The sequence below is a fragment of the Antedon bifida genome, chromosome 8, assembly GCF_963402885.1.
Source record: "Antedon bifida chromosome 8, ecAntBifi1.1, whole genome shotgun sequence".
Classification (NCBI taxonomy): domain Eukaryota; kingdom Metazoa; phylum Echinodermata; class Crinoidea; order Comatulida; family Antedonidae; genus Antedon; species Antedon bifida.
The window spans coordinates 7,710,404-7,732,916 of NC_136233.1; the positions used below are offsets into that span (position 1 = coordinate 7,710,404).

Genomic DNA, 22,513 nt, shown 5'->3' on the forward strand with positions numbered 1-22,513 from the left:
GGGGGTAGGTGTCCTAGAACCTTATTTTCTACATAGGCCTCTTATCTAGGTTAGGGCTAAGCATATTAGCTAAAGTTTAATTTTAGGCCTAGTATTACAATTGTCTTTTTTCACACGCGCTCCAGAATTCTCTCGCAATTTTTTTCTTTGCGGCATGTTATTTGATCGGCATATCAGTTACCTTTTATTCACCGCCAGTTATTGAACAATCGCTGTTCACCTTATTTGAGAGAGGCCTCGCGTGCCTCGCTGCCTCGCACTTTGTCAACACTCTCGGAACAAAACATGGCAACCTCATTGTCATACCGGCGAATGTTAGAATTTCTGAACTCTGCAGCATCAAGGCGGTAAGTATGAGTTAATTAGGAAATTAATTTTTTTTGTAAACAAATCCGGATCCAAGATGTTTGATTTAATTACAGCTTTTTAAACAATTTGCCAAAGAAAAGTAGTCTAGGCCTAGCCTAGGTAGGGCTAGGCGGCTATGCACTACCAGTAGCTAGTCGGGGAACAGACTATCGGGCCAAAGCGTGAGACGATCGGGACAAGAGACGATCGGGGCCAACAAACAAGACGATCGGGCTCGTTTTATTTTGGTCGCAATTAAACCAACTTTTGGATTTTTTTATATGGTGTGCGTCAGTCTAGGGGGGTGCAGGTCAAGTCGGCCCCAAACCGTCTCGGCCAAAGTCAAGTCGGCCCCACGTCAAGTCGGCCCCAAGTCAACTCGGCCTCAAGTCAACTCGGCCTCAAGTCAACTCGGCCTCACGTCAACTCGGCCAAAAACTAATCGGTCAACTCGGCCACAATAAAGTATGGAACGCAAAAAGTGCTTAATATTATTATGATTATTACTATCCACTCTTTAAAAAAAATAAATAAGAAAAATACTCATACAAAAAAATCATCTCATTGCCGATATGAATAGAAGTACCCGCGTGTTACAAAAACACGTGCAGGTACCACATTTTAGTAAATCGAAGACGTAGGCCTACGTTCCACCATGGAGCTAAAAATAGCTCCATGGTTCCACCGTTTGGTCATAGAAAAATGATCGTACATATTGTTTTTGTCCATGATTTGCGTTTTTAAAAAAGGGGAATCCCCCGGTCAGCGAAAACACGTAGCAGTTGTAGATATCGAAATAGCTGCCAAAGGTGCAGGGAGGCGCAGCTACGAATTGGTTTAAGATGTTGTCGCCTAATAAAATGCATACACTGAAGAAATCTACGCGTGATTCAACCATGGAGTTAACATTATACCTCAATGATTCAACCAAACAATCTTATTTAATACACCTAATAAATGTCCTCGCATATCGGACATGTTTATTGAATTTTGACGCACGAACGAACATACGCACCCACGTACGTTCATCATCATTATTATTGGGCCTACAATGTGTTCCTATTTATTATCCAAATGTTCATATTGTAATTAATTATAATAGTATGAATGCTAGCTTATTAATCAATTGTTTGCAGCCCACGAATTTCACGTCGGCAATCGGCAATTGCCGACCTTATTGCCGACCTTAAATTGTCAGAGGACGGCAAACCTAGAAACTAGGCTAGATCCCTCCTTTCAAGCCTCCTAGCAACAACATGGTACTTTAAGGGATCGTATCATTGAAATTTTAACAGGCATATTCACCACCATGTTGTGTTTAGTTAACAAACCATGGAATTAAGATGATCCCTGAATTCACTCAACCATTACATCATGTTGTGCGTGAGCTGCATGGCATGCTTTCTATCAAGCTGGCTGGGCACAGCGTGAGACCTGTGTAGGGGAATACCCTGTTATGCCAAGCAAGCAACTATGCTCTGTGTACTGCTAGCTCCAGAACCACGATGTTCAGCAATTATCAAATAGAATTTATCTTGTAAATTTTAGTGTTAGGTTTTTATATTTTAGTTAATTTTGCTAGTTCTTTTTGCATAACATATAGCTAGGATGGCTAGGCCTAGCTAGGCCTTAGGTTAGCAAGAGGTTAGGCCTTGGTGAATTTTCTATTTTTAGAACTGCCGAGACTGCCGACCTTGGCGAATTTAAGGTCGGCAATTTTTTGCCGACCTTCTTTTTTCTGAATTTCGTGGGCTGTGTTTGTTATGCGCAATTTGAACAATTTGTGCAATTTGAATTTTTATTAAACGTAAATAAAGGAAAGTTGGTGAAATCCTTCTTATTTTTTTGCTAAATGTATTATTGTCTAAATATTAATATTCATTAAAAGTCAGAATTATTCATAGGTAAAAAAATATAAAGAAATATTATTTTATCCCCTTCCTTTGCACCTTTTGCATTCCATACTTTAACGGGGCCGAGTTGACCGATTATTTTTTGGCCGAGTTGACGTGAGGCTGAGTTGACTTGAGGCCGAGTTGACTTGGGGCCGACTTGACTTGGGGCCGACTTGACTTTGGCCGAGACGGTTTAGGGCCGACTTGGATCGAAATCGTCTAGGGCCAGGCCTAGACTAGCTATGCATTTTTTATCATATCTGTCATGTTTTTTATTTCGATTGGGTTTTATTGCGTTGCGCCATTTTGTATTTGCCGCACTAAATACATTTTCGTGATTATTATACATTTCATGATCTCGTTTTTATAGCTGGTATGCCTACTGTAGATAATTTATTTAGATGAGTGTTTATAATATGCTAATCATATAGGCTAGGCTTATTTCATTTACTTTATTACAGGTGAGGAGAGGATGTGCTTTTAATTACCGTTATTGTAAAAATATGATTGTTTAATTATACTACTAATTAATAAATGTTAACATTGTTTAAATGTAATCATTTTAATTAATTATAATGTTATGTGGTGGTAGGAGATGAGACGAGTAAACCTACCTGTGCGCCTGTTGTTCTTCAGCACATGATTTTGTTTACTGTGATACAATCCGGGGATTCCCCTTAAAATAAAACGTCGTGTTACGAAATAAACAAAGCATGAGTAACAGTTGCCTTCCAAAAGTGGAAACAGTTTGAATTTATATTTTCAATTAGGTTCTCTGTCATTATAATTGCAGTAAAATAAAAAGCAAATAAAAAAGTATGTGTCTCTTAATACACATAATGGTTTTGTAATTAACATCTGGTTAATTTCTGCATGTACATTTTTGTGGGTAAATCGTATTCTTATATTCATAGTGTCAATATGCTACGGTAGATTCATCTTTCCTCAATCAACAGTATTATTTTATAATATTGGGTTAAAACATGTACGGTACTCTGGTATTCCACTTGTATTTGTAGGCATAGAAAGAACGCCCCATTGGTAATAAATACTCTATTATTAATTATAAACTATTTTAACTATTAATTTCTGATTTTTTTTTCAGAAACAGCATTTTTTACAATGATTTTCAAAGAGCACACATTCACAAACATAAAACAAACATTATATACATTAGGCCTAAATAAACATTCATCCCTTATACAAAACAAATATTGACCAGAACCAATTACAACCGCAAAAGCGTATCAACGACGCTCCATACCGAATACCAGATGTTGATTTTTATCGGAACCAAAATAAAACATGATCGATTTTACCATATCGAACACAAGACTATCGGGCCCTGCGCTAAGACGATCGGGTCCAAAATGATTCCTAACACATGAGACGATCGGGCCCAACACTAAAGATGATCGGGACCACATTTTCTGGGCTCAATCATCTTGGGCCCGATCGTCTTAGTAGTAGGGTGCCATGGACGATCGGGCTTATATTCCAAGATGATCGGGTACCAACGCGTGTGGACGTTCGGGCCCAACATAATTGGTTCCTACTAAAAACCAAACGGAAACAAACGAGACTCGGAATGTTGCAAATACCTACCAAATGAGAGTAGATAGTTGTTAATTATGAAAACCCAAATTTTATAGCAATAATCGCCCGAAATTATGTTAAAAACGGTGAATTTAGCAACAAAAACTGAAACCAAACGAGAGTACCTATAAATACAAGGAGCTTGTCTATTGCCTAAGTGTTTCTTTCATACATTGTATTGTACACCCAGGTGTACAAACGGGAAACGTAGAAAACTATTTTTTTGTCCATGATTTGCCACACTAAAAAGTGCATGTTTTTTTTAAAAAGAGGATCCCCATCAGGAAATAACGTAGCTGTTAACTGTTGATCATTTTGACTAAAAACTATAAAAAAAAAACATTATTTGCTGCAACAATAATTTTCAACCTAATAATATACATAACTGACTAAAAAACCACTACTAATAAAAAAAAAAGCCTAATAAACCGAACAAATCAAAACAAAACACCGTTGAGTAAAGAAAAATTTAAAAACACAGAACACGTATCTAACATACTAACAAAATGTTGTCACCTGTGTTTAAACGGCAGAAAAAGTATGATCATTTTGCTGATTGCAATACATGAGTGTTATTTCCAGACCAACTAGCGGTGCCAATTATCATGAATTTTATGTGTGAGAGTACATTTCTGACCATCTAGGGTGTCATTTACCAAAATTCGCTTTGCCACAGGCCATACTGTAAATAAATAATTTAGTTCAAAATACTGAAAATATTAACAAGCAAATTTAACAGGAAGAAAGAGTTTACAACAAAGATTATGAACAGTAAAATAAGTAAACGAGATCACAATTAAACTTAGAATTAAGGTACTGTATTTATATAGGAAAAGAATTTAATTTTGTGTACTTTTTCAGATTTTGGCAAATTGTTCCAAGGCAACAATTTCATAAAACGACATCTAAGATGTTTGCAAATGAAGACGATTTCAATGCTGCTAAAGAACGCGTCAACCTCTTAAAAGAAGACCCAGGAAATGAGGCCAAATTGAAGATGTATGCTCTTTTTAAACAAGTAAAGTATACTTTTTTGTAAAGACGGTTTCATAATACACTATACACAAAACGTAAACATAATAATTTATTATTTGTACAACAGTAAAATTTACTAACTAACTAAACTTAATAGTTGTTAATAACAGAAAATTAAAACATATTTTTAATATAATTTAGAATGAACATTTTCTTTTGTGCTTATAATGGACATCTCAGAATAAAATGACAGACATTCTTACGTCGCCTTGATAACATAACTGATACAGGTATATACGCTCCGGATGAGACAATTACCTGTATTTATCCAACATGTTAATGTTGGCAATTATTAATTATTATTGATTTGGCAATTATTTGTATCATTAGCATTGTATGTTATGTGGTAGTACAGATCAGTGTGGTAGTTTGGGATTTTCACTAATCTTTTTCTAGTTGATACATGACCCATTAAAACTAATCTATCTATCTAAAACTAATATATTTACTGTATAGTACATATCTGTTATGTTATCTCTCTAGGCCACTGTTGGAACTTGTAAAACCTCAAAACCAGGGGCATTTGACTTTGTTGGTAAGGCTAAGTGGCAAGCCTGGACTAACCTAGGATCTCTTGATCAGGTATGGTTTTCACTAGTTTTCAAAGAATTCATAGGATCACATTGTGTTTTGATCATATGTGTTTTGTATTCACAAACCTCCAAAATACAAAATTATATGTATTCAAATGAGTTAACTTATTCCTATAGTGTTCTGTATTTACACACAATATTAAAATTCAGTATATGTTCAATTTATTTGAATATTTAAGTCAAGTCAAGTCAAGTATCATTTATTGTCATTTGTTTTAAGAAAAAAACAATGAAATTCTGTTTGCTCTGTTGGCGGAGCACAATATCCAACGGACACAACACTAACTCCAAAAAAAAAAAAACATTACAAAAAGTGTCTAAATGATGTTTAAGGCTCTAATAGCTCCTGGAAAGAAACTATTTGTAAATCGTGCCTTATTGGCCTTAATAGAACGAAATCGCCGACCGCTGCGCATCAACTGGAACATACTAGAGGCCGGATGAAATTGATCAGAAGAAGACGATCCGAAGAAAAAGGTTCTCCAAAGGCAATTGTGCAGATCCAATTATACGCGATGCGGTCTTGACTATACTATTTAGGTCACGCTTTTCATTTTCGGTAGTGCTACCGAACCATACCATTAAAGAATTAAAGACACTCTCTATACTGACCTATAGAAGGTCGACATTATTTCAGGGTTTATACCAAATGACCTAAGTGTACGTAGGAAGTTACTATTTTATTTACTATTTTATACACATATTTTGTAGGAAAGTGCAAGACAGAAATACATAGATATGGTTCAACAACTTCTAGATGAACAGGGAGTCACTGTAGATGGCTCAACAACAGCTGAAGAAGCACGATCTACAGAAAAGTTTAAAACTTTGAATGTGACATCAGAAGATGGTGTTTATAAAATCATGCTGAATCGACCAAATAAGAAAAATGCACTTACATTTGATGTAAGAAACCCAACATTTTATTATTACCTCTGCCAGGGAGTATTATGTGTTCACCCCTTTATGTAAGTTGTCTGTGTTTGAGCAGCTTAGAGGGTCAAAGGTCAAGGTCACAATCTACATCTCAATACACTTTTTATCCAAATTTTGCCAAACTTTGCCACAATAATCCATCATCTAGGGATAGTCACAATCTACAAATAGCCATTATATTTCATTGTTTACAGGTCACAGTTTCCATCAAAACCTTGGCCTATTAGGTTTTAACATAACTGATTACATGATTATTACCCACATATAAATAAGTAATATACTTATATTTTATATCTTTGTAAGCTACGACAATTTGCAGTTCAGGTAAAAAATATACTTCAACCAAGGATATAAAGGTAGCAAATAGTAGGGGTTTTGTATCGTGTGTTTACAAAACTCAATGTAGCTCAACGCTGATTGGTCAGATGGCAAAATCCACAGTTTTTTTTTATATAGATGACTCCAAATCCATGCACCAGATCAAATTTGTATGAGTCTGGTAGTGTATACCCATTTTTCACAATTTTTTCTCTGGGAAAAGCTAGATGCATACCCATATCCCAAACACCTATTCACAAGGTTGTAGTCTAATCACACAAATAAATAAGATACAAACATTAAAAAAAAAACCACTTATTTTCAGGGGCAATTTTTTTGTAGGCCTAAGAAAAATATTTTAGATAGAGGTATGCACTCTCTAGTTTTAAATTGGTAATTATTTACTATATTCACATTTATTCAGCAATATATATTTACATTGTATACAATATTGCAGGGGTCTTATTTATTTATTATTAGAATCAATTATTAAAATGATGAGTTAGTTAGTATACAATTTATGATTGTTATGAGTGCAGTGGTACAAATAATTTTATGAGGTGAAAGGTTATACTTTAATAGAACAAATGTTCATCTTTTACCGAATGAAGTTATTGGTTTTATAACCCAGCTACTTTTAATGAGGCTAGGCCCTAAACCATTTGAAAAAGAAGCACTCAAATTTTGGATGCAGAATAAAACAATTATATATGGTGCACACTACAGGTAGATCAAACATGATTAGTCAACAACAGCCTAGCTGATAGCTCACTGTGTAACAAAAATGAACATGCAACACTACTCTCAAACGACATTGCACTCTTGATGACATAAGAACAATAGAATATTTAGTGAACATCATGTGATCCAATCAAATGACAACTATTGAATGTCTATTATTTATGAATATATATATACAGTGAGTACTGTATTGTAAAATCTAGTAAAATTTTATTATTACAGAGCTACAATGAACTTGTAAAAGCATTAGATACTGCTGGTAAAGATCCTACTATTGTTCTGGCTACAATTACAGGTAAGTTGTATCCCTCTTGTCTGAATTGTACCATACAAGATGTTTTGAGGGTTGTAAACAACACAGATATTGAATAAAGACAAATAGTATTAATATTAGACCGCTAAATCATTTTTTTGTTGGTTTACTGCAAGCATTTGTTGAATACCGTATTTATTCTAATAAATGGGCACTTTTAATAAATTCCACTCTCAAATTAATTTTCCCTCAATTAAATACTCTGCCACATGTATTTTAACACTTCTTGATATTGATTTTGCTGTATTATTTTAAATTTAGGGTGAATTTATTTGATTATACATGTAACCATATTACACTCCCTCGAATAAACGCTCTCTAAAAACCCTCCTGAACAATGAACACCCTGGGCGTTTACTAACGTACATACGGTATATATTTTACCATGCAAACCTTTACTATACAATGCTCTCCCAAACCAGGTTTGGCTCCAAACAAAAAAACAAAATTATGCTTGTCTAGTAGGGATGGGTTAAGCCTACATCCATTAAAAATATTGACCCAGAGCAATCGTAAGCTATATTTTGTCAATTAGATAAAGATATCCCTACAATTCAGTACTTCTACTGTTGTTCTGCCTAAGTTTATGAAATTGATTTCTATATTGAGCGAACACTACAAATATTTTTATCTACAATGATGATGATTAATTAATTATTATTAAGGTATTGTTAATAATTGTACTGTATTTACTACAGGTGCTGGTGATTATTATTGCAGTGGAAATGATCTAAATAATTTTATGTCAGCAACTCCGGATACAATGAGTGATATGGCAAAAGATGGTGGAGTTATACTTAAGTAAGTAGACTGTATAAACATTAGCATAATTCTCCAATGAATGCAATGTGTGAATTGCCTATGCCAACACACACAAATGTACAATTGCTATTTGATTACGATCCTTGCAGCAGTAGTCAGTTTTACGTTCACATATTTACTTATTATTATATTAGTTAACGCATCATGTGCAGCACTACTTTGCACTTACATAATTCAGTTAATTACTACATTTTTCTGTTATTTTCAGTAAGTTTGTTTCAGCATTTATTGACTTTCCGAAGCCTTTAATTGGATTGGTGAATGGACCAGCTGTTGGTGTATCTGTCACTATATTGGGTCTCTTTGATGTGGTTTACAGTACAAATAAGGTAGTAAAGTAAAGTGGGGTTATTATTAATGTTGTGGCAAAATTAATTAATTAAATTTCAGTATATCACCGAGTGGTTTAGAATTAATGTTCTTTGCCTAATGTGGTTATAATATAACTCTGTTATATAACAACCATAATTTAAAACATAATTCACACATACAATATAAAAACTTTTATCTTGACTTTTAAAATCTTTAACATTTTTTAGGCAACATTTGTAACTCCATTCTCAGCTCTTGGTCAAAGTCCTGAGGGATGCTCCTCTTATGTTTTCCCAAAAATCATGGGAAGGGCAAAGGTAGGTATTTCCTGTTATTTCTGATAGAGAAGTCAAAATATTTGGCAATGACAGAGAATGTGTTTGTCTCTTGACTTCTTGTTGTGTCAGACCTTTTTTCTGGATAAGTTTATGCAATTATCTTCAATACAAAGAACCAAGGATAGATTAATAAATACAATTTGTTACTCATATTTAGGCAAATGAGGTGTTGTTATTTGGTCGTAAACTAACAGCTGATGAGGCATGTGACAGAGGCCTTGTTGCAAGTGTTTTCCCAGATGATAAATTTCAAAAAGAGACCAGTAGGCTGGTAGACGAGTATGCCAAGTTGCCTAAAAATGTGAGTCATACATAGGAGTATGTTCACACATACGGCACAAGAGTCACTGGTATAGTGCCTTTGCCTGTGAACTATGTAGTGACATTGTCAATGAATGCTTATTTTAATATGTATATTACCATTTTAGTCACTCATTTATCATTTACATATGTACAACATTGTTTATTATCAATTAATATTAAACATGCATATAACTTAATTGATATATCAACATTACATTTTCTTTTTATTACAGTCAATGAGGCTTTCTAAAAACCTGATCAGAAGTAATGACAAAGACCTTCTACATAAGGTTAATGATGCCGAATGTGAATTACTGGTGGAAAGATGGACTTCAGATGAGTGTGTACAGGCTATCATGAACTTCTTTACTCAAAAAGCAAAACTTTAATTTTTTTTTAAATGCAATGCAACAACATGGAAATGGATATTTATACAAATTGAATTTGAGCAATAAATATATAAATATATACACTATTTCCAACAACCAATTTTGATTTATGTTCCAGATTTGATCTTACTGTCTCTACACTGCATTACATCATCATTTAACTGGCCTTTTTCATTGCTGTTCGTCCATGTTGCGGGTCAACATAAAAAACACAGAAACTTTATATATTTCACTACAGTAGACCGAGTAGGTATATTTAGCAAACACAATTTATCGACTTGATGGTAGGTGGAAGACATGACATGTAGTAGACATTTGTATATATATATATACAGTATATATCAAATATTAAACTTAATTTGATTTCATTCAATTTGAACAAATTATCCAACACCACTATCTTATTACACTTTTTTTACGTGTATTTTGATATTATAAGCACAACACTACAATATTCGCCAATAAAAAATGTAAATGTGCTCCACGAAAAAATGTGTTTATAAGTTATAACATTGACCTAGCATCCCATTTTGTTCGGCTATATTGATATAAGGAAGCAAAAAACTAGGAAGCAAATTAAGAAAAACTGCATGCTCCCAATTGGTTTCTCAAAAATCAGCTGTCGAAACTATACAGTACATCATTTTTTTATCTTTAATATATTTTTAAAACATAAGAAAAACCTATATTTTAAACTTTTATATAAAACCACAATACAGTATTAAAAAATGTTTTTCTTTATTCAGAGAAATATTCATATTTTGCTTAAAATTAAAATACATACTGACAATGACATGAAATAATAGTAATAGTTTAATCTGCATAAAATGTAATAGCCCACAAACTATTTAAAATTTCAAAAGTTAATAAGCAATTGAAAACATTAAAATGAAAGAGTAAATTTATCATGATTTTCTTTCAGTGCCTCAAAAAGGCATTTTTGTGGTTCTGATAATTTTTTTCAAAACTTCTAAAATTATTATAAATTAAATAATGAATACAAAATTGGAATATGTTTGAGATAAACATACACACACGATAACCAAATTCTTATACAATCTATGAATGTAAATTACCTGGCTCTAAAACTTTATCATAAGTACAGACACTATATTTATATTATTATAACTATGTACATTATAGTATTATTTAAAAACAGTATTCCATAATGCAAAAAAAAGGTTGGTCTGTAAATCGAATTGGCACTTTGACCAAAGATAATACTGTATATAACATTCTAGAATATATACACACCTTAAAGATGGCCACCTTCGCAGTACAATTCCAGTCATGTTGATAATCTATAACTCCCCTTCTGGGATATGGTTCAATGGTTCAATCCAAAGGTTATATAGCACAGATAACTTGCTAAGCTCCTATCTTATAACACTAAGCTCCCAAGTAATTCCATGGTACAGTATTAACAAGTAAAAAAAATTGTGTTTATTATAGCGATAGTTTTCTTCTATAATTTTTAGTACTATGTGTCTCAGTAATTTTTAAAAACTTGTAGGCCTAAACTTATTGGAACTCTTGCATTCATACAATTCATATTGTCCACCGGAATGGCGTTCATAGGTTGCGAATATCTCGCCCATCAATCTTGCGGTGCTATACAATCTTAGTTTAACACTTCCCAGTACAATTCTGGTCACGTTGATATTTCTTTAAATCCCGGGGGTGATTCAAATGTCATTTAAATTCTTCTTCACAGTACAATTCTGGTCATTTTGATAACCAACTACCTCCCATTGTACACAGAGATTTTTAAAAATAAAGTTTAAAAAGCATTTAGACACCATTTGCGGCTAAATTGTATCCAAGATGATGTCTCATGTGAATGGATATGTGTAGTAGAAACAAATTGTGTAACAAACTCTCTCTTCTAATATAGATACACAATAATACACTAATTATACTGTATATATTTTTTTACTTATGTTACTGTATTGTCAACAAAGGAAACAGTAATTAACATAGCGTTACAGGTGTGTCTTATAAGTTTCAAGCTAGGTTGTAGCTAAATGATGAACTAAAAACACCTAATCAAAACCATAAAAGGGACTTACAAGGATGCTTATTTTTTTAATGAATCTAGACGAATCAAAGGGAATTCATAGCATACACATTATTATTGACATAAAATATGTTTAATGTTTAATGTTTAAAAAAAATGAAAAACTTGAATTCGCGATAATGAATGGAACAGAGTATACTAAGCTTATACGTATGTGCAGATTAATATTTTGTGTAATTTATCGTTTTCTTTTGTGCACCGTCCGGACTCCAGATGCGAAAGCTCACTATTAAGTACGGTACAGTATACAACATCAGTTGCATTCACCAATCTTACTACTACCATTATTTTAAAGCTAAAAACAAAATCTCAAATAAAAGTGAAATATATTTACATTTAAACACTAACTAATTATTACAATGTAAAATAAAAAATTAATTTTTATACCAACCATGCTATTCATATATATATATTTATGCTGCTTTGTGCTTTTGTGAGTTACGGAATCAAAGCTCTTCAATTGTTGCCATAGTAGCAAATATCAATTACTCATGAACACGTAGGTGATTAATATCAACCATCGTTACAGGTGCCATAAACGCAATGAGATGATAAAGCAGCTGGATTAGATGGTATTCTAACAGGAAAACTCCTAGACATATACAAGCTCATCTGGCAGAAAAACTATTCCTGCTGATCTGAAAAAGGGAAACTGGCAATTAACATGGTTATTTTCCCACTCACAACTGTACAAAATACTAGGCCTGGCTGATAGTTAAACTGAACCAATAAAGAAAAATAAAGATAAGCTCCCAATTAAGATCACTTTTGGAATTTAGATTATGTTAACTTTTTTTTCTAAAAATGATACTCAGATCATCAAAGAACTTACTCAGTGGTAACTTTTTTTCTATTCTTGTGTATTTTCATTGTTGTTTTTCTTTGTACTTGATGAACCTGATGAGATTTGTTTTGGCATTATGTACAATTGGAAGACGGTCACCTAAATTGCTCTTATTCTGTCGCAACTGAAAACAATAATAAAATCATGTAAAATATAGACATACAAATTATAAATGGAGTTTCTAAAAGTGACGCATGATCATGATGTTGGAAAAATGTCAATCGACCACTACGATACATTGCAATAGTTTTTCCGAACCAGTTTGAGCATTAATCTATCAATTTGAATATCACATATAATGACAACCTTTGAATATAAATGTTTGATTATCATTATTGCTTATTATTGTGAATTAGAGTTTATACACCCCAAAAAAGGAATGATGTTTCAATTCCATAATTGAGCTTAAAAATGACCTCATGATGGAACTAATATGTCGTTCCTTTTTTAAGTGTTATTTGTTAGTTTATTATCACATATATACAGGTATAACGGAAAAATTTGAACTTGACAATTTTAACTGTTTTACAAGAACATTACCTTTGATTTTAGTTGAGGTAGCATGTTTTTTAACTTAGCAACAAGATTTATATTTTCTGCAACAATATCCGCTGTCTTTCCATCTCCAAATGTATCGAAGATTGCATCTAATGCCTCGGCAATCACCCACACACTAGGGTCTTTAGTTGCTATGTCTATAAGCTGAATACCTATTGCCTGTTAATGTTTGGTAAAAAACTTATTAATATGGATATGTTGAACATTCATTCATGGAATTTCCATGAACAGAAATTAATCAGTGTTTTGTACGATAGCTATACATTACTACAAACATTCTTATATATTCCATGTATTCCAACTACTACTACTCTAAAAACATGCAACAGGATTCACAAGATTGTGACTAAATTCAGGAGACTGTTTTACAATATATTTTTCTTTTTTCTTTGATCTCTAGGCAAGTAATACTATATGTATATACTTACTGCTACTGTTTGCTCTGCTGTTTCCTCAAATGCTAAAAGGCTGCCAATACTTCCCAGCATACCTAAGATATTGACACGAATGCCCTCGCAAGGTGAACTCTTTCCAAGGTTGCATAATTGTGAAACATGGTGTTGAGTCAAACCCTGCAATGTTAAAAAAGCAAAATAATACTGATGGCAAAACTGACAAACTATTAGAGATTTGAATAGAATTTAGAATTTATTTATAAAATGTATGAAGAACAAAAATCAATTGCAAAAATGACTATTTCTATGCAGTGCGCACGTAATGCAAAAAATGGCCTGAAATGTGCGTGAAATAAATTAGAAATCAATTTTTTAGCTTTCAAATTTGCATAATTTATTAAGTAGAGTAGTTCCACATAAAGTTGATGCATACAATGAAATATAATTTTATCAAGTTTCATAAAAACCTTCTACTTCACACAAAATTGATCCTTGACATGAATTAAATTTTCACTAAGTGTCCATAAAAATAATTTTTGGTTTTTAATCTATGATCACTTATTGAAATTCATAACATTTCTCGTAAGTCATGTTGCGCAACTATGACGTCATTGAAAAATAGGAGTTGCACAACTTCACATAAATTTTGAGTTTTTGACAAAGTTACGAAATGTTCTGATTACACGTTTTAGAGATACGCGAGACACAAAAAAGGGAGAAAGAAATACCCAAAGAAAAAAAAAGAAGAAACAGGACAATAACAAGGAGTTGTCCGCTAATAACACAGAAAAAAAAGGTGTATCTGATCTCATACAATCAGAAGTAGTTATCCGCCAAGGTGCGAATAACTTCTTTTAAAAAAAGAGATCGTACAGTTACAAGGAGTTATTGGGCAAGGTGTGGATAACTAATAGAAAAAAAAAAAAAAAAAAAGATCCTGACAATCACATGGTTTATCGGAACAAATCGGTATAAGGAAGTTTGTGTTCTTTAGGTCGTTTAAATTGCCCAGATTGAGCTGAAACTTAGGAAAAACAATACTGAGGATAGGGTGAGAATGAATCCGATATCAAGGAGGATGCCAACCAAGGTCATGTGATGTCAAAGGTCGAGGTAAAATTTAAAAATTGCTCTGATCAGGCTGGAACTTCAGAAAAGCCTTCAAATTGGGGGGAAGGTGCATCTCGTTATAAGAGAAGAACAACTTTGCGTTTGTTAGGTTGTCAAGGTCAAATTTTCAAATTTCTCCGATCAAGCTAAAAACTTGGGTAAATTAATCCTCAGAATATAGGATGAGTATGAACCTGAAAAATGGTGTTTAAGACAACATTTGAAACTCGCTCTATGGCAGGTATACTTAATCAAATTAATGAATTAAAATTAAGCTAATAAAATGAAATAAAGTACCTTTGGTGCCTGCTTTATTGTGCTCATTTTTTGTATGACAGATCTTAAAGCACCGGTCAAGGCTTCCAAAAACTCTTCTCCTGATGGCACTAATACACATAATGAAAAAAATAATAATATTTAAAATCTAGGTGAACAATATTTGAGAAGCAAATACATGAACAAAAAGCAAGAAAACAATGTTCTTAAAAGATGAGCTTCAATCACTGTATAAATAGAAAAATCTCCTAAAATCTGCTGATGATCCAAAGTTTTGAAACATCATTTTAGTTGATGATGCACTAGGGCTAGCCATTGGTAGCAGTGTGTGATGTCATCCTTCTAATTCCCAGGGAAGGTTCAACTATTAATTTATGTTTGCCCCCATTCAAACAGACAACACAAAACACGAACTTCGCAGGAGCATGGTTCGTGAGTTGAAAATGAAGAGAAACACAATGAGGATCAAATTAAACATAATTCATTTACACTACATGTACAATTGTTTATGGTCATACACATATAATTACAAGGTTTCAAGTATGTTAAAGAGAAATAGTTATAGCTAGTAATAGTATTATGCCAATACCCCATCTATCTACCTACCTACCTAGCTTAGTTACAGTTGATTTCAAGTGTTTAATAAATCAGAAATTGCCAGACAGGGCTCGGCTCACTAATTATATTTCAAACCTTTAGGAACTTGAACTTACCTTGATCTGATAATGCTAATGCTAAGAGTTTCTCCCAGACTACAATGAGGGCTGGAGGACCACCAAGTACTTCCAGCTCCACTGCTGTTACCAAATTCTGCATACAAACTAATCCTCGACATTGTAACCGAAGCAATCTGAAACAAAATGATGTCAGAAAAACCATTATCTTTAAATATATAGTTTGATGTGACCAAATGTTCACTTGGAAAAATACAAAAACTACAACATTTATTATGCCATCTAATGACCTGAAGTAAATATGTTTGCTGTGCTGTCCTGAATTGTGCCTGTTTTGTGTCATACTGTAGTATATGCAGTTTTCACTGACTAAACTGATACAGTGTAGCATAGAAAATTATGGGACATGAAGATAGGAATATAAACACATGAAAATATGAACACGTAGAAGCGAGATTCAAGATCGTCTAAATACGATGAACTATGACACAAAGGATTTTTTAATTCAACTGGTCATGACGATGTCAACTTTCAGGAGACAAGATTTTTACATGAATTCATACCTACAATTCAATCGCTTCCATAAGAGGGTCACTTTTCATTAGAATAGATTGAATTATTAGATTAATTGACCCACGTTATTCAAATGTTTTTTTTACACAATGAAGTGTCAAAATAAAAAGGTTTGTAACTCATGCGAAAGATAATTCATTGAGAAAAACTTTTTAAAATAATGGTAAAAATTTGGGTATGGATGTGATTAACCAGTACAAAATGGCCTTAAATTGGCCATTAATTGTAGAGTGCATTTAGATGTCATGAAAATGACAGAAGACAAAAATCAATTGCATATTTGGCCTTCTACCATAAACACGAGCAGTGTGTGTTGCTTAAAATGACCAAAATTGAATAGAAATTGATTTTACAAATGTATCAAGTTTGAAAAGCAAATTCTTTTAGAAAGTTGACACTTCATGTGAAACATACTTGTGTAAAGTTTCATTGAAATTTATTATCAGTCATATAAATTCACAAAATCGCATGTACGCTACTCTGTGCAATTTTGATGTCATCGAAAACCTTAAATTCTAAAGAATAATCAAGAGAAACTAGTTGCAGATAACAAATATTTAAGAAAACTATACAAAAACAATATAAATGCAGGTTGTATAAACTCACCCTGAAGCTAAAAATTTGTATTTTGTGCTGCTGTTTATTTGTTCCAGTAAAGATTTCTCATGAAAATTTAATTTAGCCAAGACCTGTAATGTAAAAAATCAACAGTCAACTTTGTCTAAAGCCAATTTTTCAACTATAAAATTTGTTAAAAGAATTCACATAAACTTTAACAAAGCTATAAAACCTACGCGAATTAACTTTTTTACAATAATGTATAGTTTACAATACAACATACTTCACTTTATTTATGGAAGGCGATTTTTGCTTGGACATTTTAAACACATATCTGTAAATATTTTAGTTTATATTTGGGTTTCTTTATATGTTATGTATTTTGTTATATAATGTATTGTAAACTATACTTAAATTATGGTAAAACAGTTAATTCGCGTAGGTTTTATAGCTTTGTTAAAGTTTATTATACCTTACGGAACTATTTAAAAGTAATTTATTACTTATGCCTTATGTAATGTACTTTTTTATGTATTTTATTACTGGTATATATATGTACAGAAAATATTCAGTCGATTAGTGTAGGTTTTATAGCTTTGTTATTAGTTATCCGCTAGTAGCGGATAACTCCTTGTAACTGTCCTGTTTCATCATCTTTTTTTTTTGGTTATGCGGATAACCCTTGTGATTGTAAATATCTTTTTTTTCATCTTCTTCTTTGTTATTCTTCTTTCTTTCCCGGATTTTTGTGCGTCGCATATCTGTCATCCTTGTCAACATAAGATTGTATAAATTTGTCAAAAGATTGACCTGTAGCTGCAGATGTGCAAGAAACTTCGTTATATGACGTTAGAGTTGCGCAGCGTAAGTTACGCGCGGTTTTATGAATTTCAATGATTGGTCATAGATTATAAACCAAAAGTCATTTTGTATTGACACTTGGTGAAAATTTCTATGGATTAAAAATGACATGTTTCACAAGAAGTTACGCGCGCACGCGCATTTAAAATTTAAAAATGCGCAAAATTAATTTCTAATCAACTTTCTACGCTGATCATGACATTTTGAGCATATCAAAAATTCGCACGGAGCATGAAAATCATGTGTTTTTTTCTTGAATTATGATTTTACAGCCTTTCTTAGTCATTTTAAAAAAGATTTACATCATTTCAAATTAAAATGACGTCATACAAACACGTTGATTTAGACCATTTGCGCGCGTTTTAGTTGCAAAAGTAACAACATATTGTCAAAATTAAGCCTATTTTTAATCTATTATAGCTCCTCAGGATCATCCACGACCCCCAATTTTTTTAATTTAATATGTAAGCAGATATGTTGTAGATATGAATTCATGCAGAATCTTTACCACTTGGATGTTATGACGTCATCGTATGGCCACACGAATGTAAAATATAGGATTTTTTACTCTTTCGCTATTGCTCATCACATTCAACAAAGCGCATCTCGCTTATACGTATTCCATTTCCCCCAATTTTGGAGCTCAATATATCATAAACAAATAATTCAAAATGAATTGTTTACCGTTACACAATAGTAAAGGGCAATCAAAAGAATGTGTCAACGTTTCCTCAATTTAATTGGCTTTCCAGCCTACATAGTCATCCAGGCAGTGAATGAAAACAATGATAGTACTGTATTTAATTACCTTTACTGGTATATTCTGAGCAACTAAAGCATTGTGTATTTCTGAAGACAAACAAAGAGGACTCTATAAATAAGAAAACAAGTAAAATTAATGAAATATAAATATGAATAGCCCACCTATGGACTGGCTGTAATTTTACTTAAGAAACCCAAGATAATTAGAATCAATAAATGATCGAAGTGAGTGTTAAACATGTATATACAAACAAAGGTATGGCTGGCAGTGATATAATATACATAACATTAACACCAAATCGTACATTAAATCATTTTTCCCCATTTTTGGAATTAATATTAATTCATTGTTGAACACAAACATTAATGGACATTGTTACTGACAAATAATGTTAATTTAATAATTTTTATTTTTAAGTAAAAAATATGTATTGTGTATGTAATGTAAATATTATGTATATATAGCGAAAGAGCCTGGTTTATACGGTGTGAACTCAAATTATTCCAGACCACAAAAACAAGTCCAGCCTAACACGGTATGCGTCTAGCCATCAGCGTATCTATTTAGTGAACCATCATGAATATTTATTAGCTGGAGCTGCCCGATCACACTTTCTATTAGGCACATTAAAGCTTGTCGGAAAGCTCATTTTCATTTACAAATAGCAGGAATTCTTTTGAGCCAAAAATTAAGAATTTAGGGATTTCTCGACTTCGCCAATTAGAGGAGGTCTTGGGGCAGAAAGTTAATTTGTTAGCTTTATTGTTTTGTAAAAACAACACAACATTTTAGTAAATGTCCTTTCTCTCAACACTAGCTTAAAATCTTGTAGCACCAGTTTGAAAAGATAGAGTTCAGGACACCCGTGCTTGACCGTGACACAAAGGTATGGGGTTGCTAATGCGAATGTTTTATTTTAAGATATAGCTATTTAATACACAAAGTTAGCCTTTAAAAGGCTACATGATCATTGGCCCTCCAGACACACATTACATACTGAAAACATGTGCAGAAACAGAATATCTAAAAGCATTGCTGCTGAACAGGGTTTTCAGATGCGACTGGGACAAACATCAAACCAATCTGGAATGAGCTGGAGATCACGTAATTTATATATTTTTAAAATTTATTAGGAATTTTTAAATAAAGTGCTAAATTATACGGCCTAATAATATTTTTGGAAAACACCCACCTATTTTCAAAACCAAATCATACAAGTACATGTTGTTCATGTGTTCACCATTTTATGTTGATGATAATTACAGTTCTGGTCTGTGCACACGTTAAGACAAATGCAATGGACTGCATCATTTGTTTTCATATTTAATGGTTAATTTTAACAGGACATATTTTCAATAGAATGTCCCTATGAACAAAAGCCTCTATAGAAATTTTTTTTTTTTTCACTGAAGCATTAGACCACTCGTTCTAATAAGTGGAATTAACTACCAATGTACCATCATCACTGGTTCTTCATCCATTGCGTCCACTTCATCATCCAGGCCGTCCTCGCTACTACTGCTACCACTACAGTCCATATCAGCCCAATCATCACTCTCATCTAAGGACAAAAAAAAAATGTTATATTTAATTTATTGTTAGCCTTTCAATCTTGTAAGATTTTTTTTTTCAAAAGAATTATTTTGGCTTCTATAGTTCACATCAATAGAATGCATCCTCTCTTTTCTACATTGCTCAATAGAATGCATCCTCTCTTTTCTACATTGCTCAATAGAATGCATCCTCTCTTTTCTACATTGCTCAATAGAATGCATCCTCTCTTTTCTACATTGCTCAATAGAATGCATCCTCTCTTTTCTACATTGCTCAATAGAATGCATCCTCTCTTTTCTACATTGCTCAATAGAATGCATCCTCTCTTTTCTACATTGCTCAATAGAATGCATCCTCTCTTTTCTACATTGCTCAATAGAATGCATCCTCTCTTTTCTACATTGCTCAATAGAATGCATCCTCTCTTTTCTACATTGCTCAATAGAATGCATCCTCTCTACATGAGATGGATATAAATTATGTATGAAAGTCAAATTTTCTCTTTAAATCCCAGATTTTGAATGATGCAACATCAAGAAATGATCTTTACAATATATTCTGAACCTACTCTGTAAGTTTCATTAGGGTACCAGCTTATGCCATGGTGAGGGCGATTTTTGAATGGACTATTGTGAAATTTGTTTGTACAAATTGCAGTACTGGTACTGGTACATGGTTATGTGAAATGTCTGTGATTTGCATTATTTTTTTTAATTTTTACTGATAGGCCATTTTAATTTATTTTAAAATCTCTATCAATAGTTGTTTTCGCTAAATGTTTTATAGTTTGGCATCGAAAATGGGGACAATGCGAATAAAAATATAAGCTTGGCAGGTAAAGACCTATTTATGGACAAAAAAACATTGTTATATTTAATTTATTGTTAGCCTTTCAATCTTGTAAGATTTTTTTTTTCAAAAGAATTATTTTGGCTTCTATAGTTCACATCAATAGAATGCATCCTCTCTTTTCTGCATTGCTCAATAGAATGCATCCTCTCTTTTCTACATTGCTCAATAGAATGCATCCTCTCTTTTCTACATTGCTCAATAGAATGCATCCTCTCTTTTCTACATTGCTCAATAGAATGCATCCTCTCTTTTCTACATTCCTCAATAGAATTGCATGTGTATCGAGTCTATAAGACTGAGCCAGGTTCAGTGTTCTCCCCAGGCCTTTGAAGCGTCACAGTACCGTGACGCTTAGGTTCTCTACAGTGACGCTTTACGGTCGGCTGTGATGCTTAAAACCTTATCCGTGACGCTTAAAAATATCAACCACAACCAATCTAAAAATAGATTAATAACAGGCAAGTACTTTCTAGAGCTGAGCCATGCATAAAGAGCCTAATGCATACGAGACATGTGGCATGACCACTAGACGATATCACAACAAGCCAAGACACAAAAGACTGCGTAACAAAGTATTAGTTATAACAACTGAGAAGCGCTTTCACCGGCCGCCGCCGAGAGATGTAAACACATGTTTTGTTACTGCCATATGTCTTTTTTTGGATCTCTAGTATTGGCTGTTGTCTGAATCGTCTAAAATGCAGTAACTTGTATATTGTAAATAAAGTTTTCAGTTAAAACAATGACTGATTGCATTGTTTTTCTTATAAAAATGTTATGTATATTAAAAAATAAAAATCAATGATATTTTCAATATCACACTGAATTAATTGACTCTATGGATCGGTGGGATTTACTCTTTCATCGGTAACGTACGCACATCATCAAATGACAAAGGCGTGATTGATTTGCTAGGCGCAATTCATTGCTAGCTGCTTTGATCGTATAATACATTCAAGAAGGCTATGATCGTTTTGCTGTTTGCTAGCGCGCTATGAAGTATTATTTCCGGCCAACTAGAGGTGTCTTACTGATGAGTATGCCTAGTGTGATTTCATCTGGGACTTCCCTGAAGTTTGTATTGAACGCAAAAAATATTTTTTATCGCGTAAGTAGGCTACGATCGTTTTACTGTTTGCTAACGCGCTATGAAGAGTCGTTTCCAGTCAACTACAGTTGTCCTACTGATGAGTAGGCATATTTTTTTTTCATTGGGGACTTCCCCTTGAAAAAAATGTTTCTTATCGCGTATATTTACATGCGGAAAAGTAGGCTACGATCATGCTTTTTGATAGCGCACTATGAAGTGTCCTTTCCGGCCAACTACAGAGTTGTCCTACTGATGAGTAGGCCTTGTTTTTATACCATCAGGGACTTCTCCCTGACGTTTGTATTGAACGCAAAAACAGTTTCTGTTTACTGGCGGAAAAAGTAGGCTACGATCGTTTTATTGTTTGCTAGCTCGCTATGAAGTATTGT

General features: G+C 33.1%; 2 protein-coding genes across 2 annotated transcripts in view; one reads left to right on the top strand and one right to left on the bottom strand.

Moving 5' to 3' along the window:
- Window positions 1-244: 244 nt before the first annotated feature.
- Window positions 245-10,025, top strand: LOC144849540 (enoyl-CoA delta isomerase 2-like). Its single transcript, XM_078706481.1, has 10 exons — window positions 245-347; window positions 4,701-4,857; window positions 5,358-5,456; window positions 6,179-6,373; window positions 7,685-7,757; window positions 8,474-8,576; window positions 8,806-8,926; window positions 9,137-9,226; window positions 9,405-9,548; window positions 9,784-10,025. The coding sequence occupies exons 1-10, from the start codon at window positions 286-288 to the stop codon at window positions 9,937-9,939; spliced, it is 1,200 nt and encodes a 399-aa protein (XP_078562607.1). The 5' UTR covers window positions 245-285; the 3' UTR covers window positions 9,940-10,025.
- Window positions 10,026-11,852: 1,827 nt separating this feature from the next.
- LOC144849531 (HEAT repeat-containing protein 3-like) overlaps window positions 11,853-22,513 on the bottom strand; it is a 31,145-nt gene continuing 20,484 nt past the window's right edge. The window contains exons 10-18 of the mRNA XM_078706466.1: window positions 20,086-20,189; window positions 18,674-18,736; window positions 17,053-17,135; window positions 15,913-16,049; window positions 15,221-15,309; window positions 13,847-13,990; window positions 13,401-13,577; window positions 12,849-12,984; window positions 11,853-12,654 (exon numbers count right to left, since the gene is read on the bottom strand). Of these exons, the coding sequence (XP_078562592.1) occupies window positions 12,883-12,984; window positions 13,401-13,577; window positions 13,847-13,990; window positions 15,221-15,309; window positions 15,913-16,049; window positions 17,053-17,135; window positions 18,674-18,736; window positions 20,086-20,189 (899 nt within the window). The 3' untranslated portion in view covers window positions 11,853-12,654; window positions 12,849-12,882. The remainder of the gene's footprint in view (window positions 12,655-12,848; window positions 12,985-13,400; window positions 13,578-13,846; window positions 13,991-15,220; window positions 15,310-15,912; window positions 16,050-17,052; window positions 17,136-18,673; window positions 18,737-20,085; window positions 20,190-22,513) is intronic.